The sequence below is a fragment of the Neomonachus schauinslandi genome, chromosome 7 (assembly GCF_002201575.2).
Source record: "Neomonachus schauinslandi chromosome 7, ASM220157v2, whole genome shotgun sequence".
Taxonomy (NCBI): domain Eukaryota; kingdom Metazoa; phylum Chordata; class Mammalia; order Carnivora; family Phocidae; genus Neomonachus; species Neomonachus schauinslandi.
The window spans coordinates 112,196,134-112,205,692 of record NC_058409.1 but is presented as its reverse complement, the minus strand read 5'-3'; the positions used below and the strand labels follow the sequence as shown (position 1 = coordinate 112,205,692).

General features: G+C 38.1%; 1 protein-coding gene across 1 annotated transcript in view; it reads left to right on the top strand.

The window, feature by feature from the left end:
• Window positions 1–334: 334 nt before the first annotated feature.
• NDUFS4 (NADH:ubiquinone oxidoreductase subunit S4) overlaps window positions 335–9,559 on the top strand; it is a 107,146-nt gene continuing 97,921 nt past the window's right edge. Inside the window, exon 1 of the mRNA XM_021696837.1 lies at window positions 335–458. Coding sequence (XP_021552512.1) covers window positions 361–458 — 98 coding nt within the window. The 5' untranslated portion in view covers window positions 335–360. The remainder of the gene's footprint in view (window positions 459–9,559) is intronic.

The following is a 9,559-nucleotide window of genomic DNA, read 5'->3' as shown; positions in this document are numbered from 1 at the left end:
CTTCCGGTGGGCTCGGCCCTAAATATGCTCAGTCCTTTGAAAAAATTATGAGTTGCAGGTGTTTAAATTTTCCAGGTTTTTTTTTTTCTTTTGGGGTGGGGTTGTATTTTCATTAAATAACCAGTCCTAACAACAAAGATTACAATTTATGGAGGTAATATTTACACTTAATGCTCTGCTGCATTTTCTTCCATTCATTTTCCTTCTTATCTGTCAATCAAACCTTTCACCTCTTTTCTAAACGCCAAACAAAAATGAAGTAAACAAAAGCCCACTCTATTACATTGTGGTTACAGAGCCTTGAGAACGAAGGAAGTTTGTCCCTTCCGGAGATCCGTCCTGGCGTTTGCCTGCAGCAAGATGGCGGCGGTCTCAATGTCAGAGGCGCTGAGGCAAATGTTGTGGGGGAAAAGAGCAGTGGCTGTAGCGGCCATTTCCGTTTCCAGGGCTCCTATCAGGTAACAGGATTGTCAGGCTTCTTCTTCAAGCTTCTGGGGTCTCTCCACTTTTGCGGAGGTCTCTGCTGGCTGGGTCCCGGAGAAGGCCTCGGGGAAAGCTTTCTCTGCTGACCTCTTCCTCCGGAGAGGGCAGGCGGATTTGGGACTAGCTGCGATTCAGGGGCGCTGGCCAGGCGAGTGGGGGCGTGAATGCCGGGATGGGGAAGGAGGACGTATGGTTTCTTGGAAGCTTTTGGACTGTTGCTATGAGAGAGGGTCCGTGGGGTGGGGTTGTCTCTGGGTCTGCGAGCCGAGCTCTAGCCCCCAAAGAAGGGGAGGAGTCTGATTTTTCTCCCCACTTTCCGAACTCCTCCATTTTTCACCTGTTTGTCCGTCACTCCCAGTCCTTGTTGGAATGTTAAATCCCTCTGTCCCTTAACACGGCTTTAAGTGGTATTAGTGGGTTTCTATACAGAAAGATTGTTTTATTCATCAGACTGCTTGTTTGGAATTCATTGTTAGTGAACATATCACTGTTAGTAATACTGGAAGGTAATTTTTAAAAGGCTGGTGGTAATGTTGGCAAGTTTCCTATCCAGAATTTTATTAAAGCTTCACAATAATTCAGAGATTGTTGCTGTTATTGTTCTGCTTTGAAGCGTTTTTGTGATAGTGATTTTTTTCCGACTGCATTAATTTTCGATTTCCCTGTTTTTCCGAATTTTCCTGACTTTGTTACTAACACAGCATACACACTAGTATTTTTATCTGCGAAGAATTATGTTTTATCGCTATTTTCATTGTTTATTAGAAACCAGGGCATATATTGAATATCTTTATGCATGCTCTGGAGACTACACTAAGTGCTTAGAGTAACATGGAAAGACTGTATGGACAGATGGGGGTGGTTAAAAATTGGTCTAGTCAAATGCTAGTTAATTTAGTGTTATATTAAAATATACAGGGAATGCAGAAAGTTAGAACTAGAGTTAATTAGAAAGGATTTTTAGAGGTAAGTTTTATTAAGGTTTTAAATAGTGGGTGTTGGGGGGTGGGGAGAAGAAGAGGATGTTCTGGGTTGGGTCAGTGGCTTATGAAAAGCTTCGAAGGCAATAGTGGATATATACATAATATATGGTTCTTGAAAAATACGATGCTAAGATTGGGGAAAGGTAAACAAGTTTGTTGTTAACTATTTTACATATGGGGAACTTGAAGAATGGAAAGTGCTTCTTTAAGTAAAATGCCCCACTGATTGACTTAGGCTGTAAGAGAGGTGATCAGGTTAGTTCTTGTTCTAGACATTATGGAGATTAATTTTGCATTCCCAAGTAATGTATTCATAGTAGCCCTAGAACTCAAAACAAATTTGAAGGGTCCACTGGTGCATGGCTAATTAAGATATGACTGTATATTTAAGCTTAAGTCACAGCTATTTTGTCAGCTATTGTAGTTGAAGTAAGATACTGGATTTTGGAAACTGATGATAATTAGTACTACTTACGCAAATTTGAAGAGTTTCTGCTTGCAAATGTGTTTGAAGAGATTTGAAAATAAAACATTACATCATAAATGGTGACCTTTGTTTCACACATTAAAAAACTTTGCCAAGGAAAACAAATTTTAAACACAAGTCAAACGACACATTTACTTGCCCTTTTTTTTTTTTTTTTTTAAGATTTTATTTATTTGACAGAGAGAGATAGCGAGAGCAGGAACACAAGCAGGGGGCATGGGAGAGGGAGAAGCAGGCCTTCCACTGAGCAGCAGCTCGAATCGGGGCTCGATCCCAGGAGACTGGGATCATGACCTGAGCCTGAAGGCAGACGCCTAACGGCTGAGCCACTCAGGCGCCGGTTTATTTGCCTTTTTAAAAAAGATATTATTTTTTAATTTTTAAAAAAGATTTATTTATTTATTTTAGAGAGGGGAGGGGCAGAGTGAGAGGGAGGAAGAGTCTCAGCGTGGAGCCCGTTGGGGGCTTGGCCCCACGATCCTGCCCTGCCATCACTACTGAGATCACGACCTGAGCCATAACGGGAGAGTCAGACGCTTAACCAACTTCGCCACCCCCTGAAGATTTTACTTTTAAGGAACCGCTACACCCAGTAAGGGGCTTGAACTCACAATCCTGAGATCAAGAGTTGCATGCTCTACTAAGCCAGTCAAGTGCCCCTATTTATTTACACAAAGAGCTTACGGTCAGCGCACCTTGAGGCAAATTTATAGCCCTTCTCTTTTACCTAGTATTGGCTTTTCATCCATAAGTTTTCTCTTTCCATTATGATTGGGAGGTAATGAGGATCTGAAAAGTTTGTAGGTGGAAAGAGAACCAATTAATTGAATAATCTAAATCTAAAATTCATTTTATTGTAATGCTTATAAAACATTTGCAAATAATGTAACATTTCAGATCACTTGAATAAAATGAGGGAGAGTAGAATTAGGCAGTTGGTAAGAAGGGGAGTAGTGAACAAATATTGAAGAAAGATCAGTAGAAGGAAAGATGCAGTTACATTAGCTTGTATGAAATTAACTATAGTATATCAGTAAAAAACAAGAGCAAACCAAAAAACCCAACAACATACATAAGGGGGAAAAATTATTTAAACAGTGTAGATGATTCAGTTGATCTAGTTACTGAGCTCATGCTCTAGAGTGTCTTAGTTTCCATGTGCTTCTCATTTCCCTGGATTGAGTGAGAGCGGGGGAAACTTGGATCAGTGGCCTACATTTATTCTTACTTTCCCGGACTTATTTGTGGAATTGTCCAGGGTAAGTTTAACTACTTAGGATTTTAATCTAAAAGCTAGATAAAATGGTACTCTGTCTCAAAATAGCAGTACTTTAGACTCCATGCTTGATACAGTGGTTTTTGTTTTTGTTTTCTTTAACCTATTCATATATACTTATCTAGCCTTGTTTCATCATTTCTCATTTTGTTTTTTATTTTATTTTATTTATTTATTTGTCAGAGAGAGAATGAGAGAGAGGGCACAAGCAGGGGGAGCTGCAGGCAGAGGAAGAGGGAGAACGAGGCTCCCCACTGAGCAGAGAGCCCCGGGCTCCATCCCAGGACCCTGGGTTCATGACCTGAGCCGAGGGCAGACGCTTAACCACTGAACCACCGAGGCGCCCCATCACTTCTCATTTTGAACTGAATCTTGTGTTTACCTCAAACACAGTTCCTTAGGGTCTGCACAGGGTATTAATGATGTGGTGGGAACTAAGTGTATGGATCTTTTTTGGGAGGCTTATTTTGTGCTCCTGTCTCTGGCTCTGTTGTGTTGCCTTATTTCCTTTTTCAGCATTAGATAAGCCAGTATGAAATTATGAGTCTCCAGGAACCTCCGGTGAGTAAGATGTGCTAAAGTTGACAGTCCTAAGGTTGACAAGAGTTCTGTGTATATTACACCTTGCTGGGAAACTGTCTCAGCCCAAATTTGAGAAACATCTAAGACATTTAAAACCAGTTGTTGGCTTCTACTTCAGATAAGCTGGATAAATTCCTCTCTGAAGTGCAGCTACTTTCGCCTTCTTTGAAACATGTCAAAGCCAAGTTTAGTGAGCTTGAAATATCTCTAAAGTGTCTTTTTTTTTTTTTTTTGAAGTAGTCTCCACCCCAGTGTGGCGCTCAAGGTAGGGCTTGAACTCATGACCCTGAGGTAAGATCTGAGCTGAGATCAAGAGTTGGACGCTTAACCGACTGAGCCACCCATCTGCCCCTAAAATGTCTTCTAATAGGTTTCATTGTTTTGCTTATTTTCCTCATTAAGAAATACCCATAATTGGTCTGTTTTCTTCAGTAGTAGACATCTTTGTTGAAGTCTTCTTAGAATTAAATATTTTAATACTGATAAATATTAGAATAGTGTCTGGCACATAGTAAACCTTACCTAAATAAACACTACTTTTATTATTGGCTTGAATATCTGAATATGTTTCTTTTCTTTAATCTTCGTGATAGATATTGTGATAGATGCTGTTATTTAGAATATTTGCCTCTGTTCCCTGTGACAGGATTATACATCACTGCCTCATTAGCCAAGTGATTTGTTTGAGCCAATGAAATGTTACTGGCAATAATATGTCATGTCAAGCAGAAGCTTTGAGAGCTGTCTCATGTTTTGCCATGTCTCTTTTCCCTCTGCCTATGAGATGGACATTTTAGGTGGGATTTTTTTCTTTTAGCTTAGATCCTGGAATGAAGATCACATGAAGCAAAGCTAGAAGCTGATTGTTACAGGTTACATAAAATAATAAGTGACTAAGAAATAAATCTTTGTTGTAAGTTACAAAGATGTTTGGATTGTTGGTTGCCTCAACAGAACAACCTATACTGACCCTTTTTTACACACATACTCATACACACACTTGTAAATAAGCAGTTTTTAGCATGTGGACTGGTATATCAGTAGTGAGGCCACAGGCTTTTTTGGAGGGCTGGACAAAATTTTTACTTATTTTTGTATACTTCATGGCACCCATGTACTGCCACACAAATAATCACATAGGTGAGTAAATACATAGAGATGTGTGATTGTGAGGAAAAGCAGGAAGCCATAGGTAGTATTTCCGTTAGTAGTCTCATCAATGAAAGCCAAGGAAGCACTAACCTACATAAATGTGAATATAAGATATCTACAACACATACTTTTTTCTAATTACTTGAGGTTGTCTGAGTTTAGGATATTGACCTAAAACTGTGTTATACTTCTGGATTGAAGTTGTCTTACAGATTTTTTTGTACTCATAAATTTCCTTGACAAGTGTTCTGACCTTTTTTTTTTTTAAAGATTTTATTTATTTATTTGACAGAGAGAGACACAGCAAGAGAGGGAACACAAGCGGGGGAAGTGGGAGAGGGAGAAGCAGGCTTCCCGCCGAGCAGGGAGCCCGATGCGGGGCTCGATCCCAGGAGCCTGGGATCATGACCTGAGCCGAAGGCAGACGCTTAACGACTGAGCCACCCAGGGGCCCCAAGTGTCCTGACTCTTGTATTCAATTTTTTAAAAAGAGGTAGAAATGAATTTACTTGGGAAAGGGTATTCATGGAACATGATAACTTTTTTGGAATAATAGTAACTAAATGTGATTATTAGACTTGGGTTCTGCAAGCCACTTTACCTGAAGTTCTTAAAAGTTGATGTTTCATTGGGCTTAGTGGAGAAAGGAGGAGCAATTTGATTCCTTCGTAATACATGTCCTCTGTTTGGGTATGGGGTAAATACAGAGTAAGACAATTTCAAATGGAGAAGCTTCTAAAATAAATCCCTTGGTGAAAGTTGAGAATCATTTTTATGGTATTTGTTCTGAGCACAAATTACTAATAGCTGACATTTATTTCTCACTGTGTATTAGTCACTGTGCCAATACTTTACCTGCATTATCTTATGTATTTCTCACAGTAATCCCATAACTTAGGTAGGTGTTCTTATTTTTCTCATTTTTCAGATGAGGAAACACAGATGAGGAAACAGATTTTAAAATTTGCATTGCTAGTAAATTGTCCAGTTTAGCAGTCTAAAGGAACATGTTGACTTTAGTAGTGAGAAATATAGGTCTGATAATAGTAAAAGAAAACCTCAGTGTCTTCTGTTTTTCTTTTAGCAAGATGTCTTTATTTGAGAAACTATCTGATGCTCTTTATTTTCACTGTACTGTGCCTTTTGTACAGTGAGAGTCTCCAATTGAGAAATTAGGGCTTTTCGTTTTATTTTTTGTAGTAAGGATTTTTTTTTCCCTTAGGTTTGGTAATTATTTTTGGTGAAAAACTTTGTATATGTGACTTGATTATTATACTTTCTTGTGCATGTGATGTATGTATTAAACAAGGTAAACTGAACATATTTTTCTTTTTTCCTTATTCCAGTGATCATTAGGAAAAACAGTTATTGCATTCTGATTCCTTTAAAAACTATCAAGTGTTTGCTATACTTTCTGAGTTCTTTTGTCTGCTTTTTAATAGTGTTTTTGTGTCCCTCTTTGACTGGTCTGCTTCTTTTTAGCAGTTTTACTGCCCTTTTTCATTTGTCATGAGTTTGAATATCAAGCAAGTAAACCTGTTAGGATTTTGTGTAAAACAAAGTAGGCTTAATGAAGCTCTGATGATGGCTGAAATTTATTTTGGCTGTGATTAAAACCTTGAGCTTTCTTAAGGTTGACAGATAATTGCATATAATACATGAGCTCTTATTATAACTTTTTTTTTTTTTTTTTAGTTTGCAGTATCCAAAGACCCTCGTGGAACCTTATTGTACCTGAATTATGGAGTGGCCAGATTCTTCACAATGACTTTCAGCTAAAATATTTGGATATTTTAGCAAACTAAGAATTCTAAGTCTTTTGTCTTTTAAGTAATGGTATGAAAGTGATTTAGAATTCCTGTTTCAAATTTTCTTTCTGTTGTCTTATTTTGATAGGTGAATACAACCTTAGGTTCTTTAGAACTAGTTAGTTGTCAAATGTGACCTTTTTTTTTTTTTGCCTTTACTCATTAGACTTAATTTTTGCCTTTATGGGATTTTACTCCAGTTTAGTGGTTTTTAAACACTTGCTGTGCATCAAAGTCACCTGTTGTGTGCATAAAAAATTCGGATGCCTTGGCCCCAGTATATAGTAGTTTAGTAAGTTTAGGTTGAGGCTTAGCTCTATGGTGATTCTGATGGGAAGCTAGGGGTGAAAGCTACTGTTTGTGTTCGTGTGTTTTAAAATAGTTTCCATGCTATATCTTGAAAGACTTCAAAATGCATTTTTCCTTGGGGAAGAGGTTGGAGATTTCCAGAAACAAACAAAAATTCTCCCATTTTTGCATATTTCCCTAATCTATAAGTTTTATGCTTTTCACCCATGCACTGTGTGGAGGCTTTTTCTCGGAGAAACTTTCCTTTGAGGCAGAGCAGGCATTTTGGTAATTTTGGAGAAAGCAGGCCATGTTAACTTGCTCTCTAGAGACTCTTGTTCTTCCTTTTGGAAGGGCTCAGGTTTAATATAGCGCAGCTGTTGAACTCTGCCCTTCAAAGTTTTAAGAAGAAAGTGTTTTATCCTTTAAAATGGAAATGCCTTTTTTGGGGAGGTGGTCTTTGGCTAGATGTAGTTCTCTAAGAAAGTTGCATGCTTTTCTAGAGTTCTTTTGTTTCAGTGTTTTCTTAGAATTGGTTCCGATGTTGAGAGCACAGACTGAGGGTAAAGATCTGGCTGCTTTTGTAATATGTTTTACTATATCCTTAACAAAACTAGATGAAGAGTTTATTTCTTTGTGTTTTCTAGGGCTCAAAAATATGTTCTTTCCTTTATTCAGCCACTCCATACATAAGTAAATGGTCCTTGAGTAGGGTTTACTAGACAAAAGATCCTGTTCTAGATGACTGTTCAGCAAGCCATATGCTTCTAAAAATGTCAGTCTGTCTTGATGAGCTTTAAAGTGAATGCAGATGTTTTGGCTCTTTTGAGGACTACCACTTTTTGTGTGGAAGGAACACTTCTTTTTCAGATTTCTTCACTAACAGAAATTTACATGAAATTCATATTTATAACTTTTGTCTTTTAAGCCTAATGAAATTAGATTTAATTAGGCATTAGTAATTTGAGTTTAATTTTAATATCCTTAGGACAAATCAGATTTGGGGAAATAAAATAGGTCTCAATATGGCTTTTGTTAAGATTTTGTATTTATTTAGTCTTTTTAAAAATTTGGAACTCAACGTGCTCTGTAATATTTACTTTTATGCAATGAAAGGTGATATTCTGACAGGAAGAGTTACCTTTTTTAGATGTTCAGTGCCTTCTACTTTGCTAGGTTAACTCTAGAAGTTACAGTCCATAGATTTATACAGTGTTTGAATTGGAAGAAAACTGTAGGATCATCCTGCCTGACCTTTTGTTTAATGCAAAAATTTCTAGAATTTCCTGCTTCTTGATTATCTAACAATTGAGGAATAAATGCTGAATTTCTGGTAGCCCTAGAAAACCCTTTGTACTTTTGGATGCATTGGTAAATGATGTTTCCCTTTAATACTACACAGAAAAATTCTAACCCCCATGCATATGTAAGCCTTTCAGATAATTGAAAACCTTTGTCATTACTCATTCTTGCCTTTACGTCTATGCTCCAGGCTTAACATACCAGTTTTTTTTTAAGCCTTTATTAATTTATTACCAGATTTCCTGATGCTTTACTACCTCTTGGTACTCCTTAGGATGTATTCCATTTTGCTACTATCTTTCTTTGAGCTATATACTGTATTTTTAACTAAATGCGATTATCAGAGGTGATAACTTAGTGAGTTAAAATTGAATTAAAGAAAAAAGTTGACTCTAAGTTAGAATTTTAAAAATTTTATCTTTAGGGATGCCTGGGTGGCTCAGTCGGTTAAGCATCTGCCTTCGGCTCAGGTCATGATCCCAGGGTCCAGGGATTGAGTCCTTCATCAGGCTTTTGCTCAGTGGGGAGTCTCCTCCTCCCTCTGCCTGCTTCTCCCCCTGCTTGTGCTCTCTCTCTCTTACTCTCGCTCTCTCTGACAAATAAATAAAATCTTTAAAAAAATAAATAAGATAAAATTTTATCTTTTAAAATCATTTTAAAATGGGGCACTTGTGTGGCTCAGTTGGTTAAGCAACTGCCTTCGGCTCAGGTCATGATCCCAGGGTCCTGGGATCGAGCCCTGCATCAAGCTCCCTGCTCAGCGGGGAGCCTGCTTCTCCCTCTCTCTCTGCTGCTCCCACTGCTTGTGCTCTCTAGCTCTCTCTGTCAAATACATTAATAAAATCTTAATAAGAAAAATTCACTTTTTCCTTTTGGTGAACAGTTTTTAGAATTTAATACATGTATAGATGTGTGTCATCACCACAATAGTCAGGGTACAGGATACCAAAAGACTTCATCACCCCAAAAGACTCCCTCATGTTATCCCTCTTGACTCTTATAATCCCTGGCAGTAAGTTATCTTTCCTTTTTTTTTTTTTTAAGATTTTATTTATTTATTTGAAAATAGAGCAGGAGCAGGGGGGAGGGGGAGAGGGAGAAGCAGACTGTCCCCTGAGCAGGGAGTCCGATGTAGGACTCCATCCCAGGACCTTGGGATCGTGACCTGAATGGAAGGCAGACGCTTAACAGACTGAGT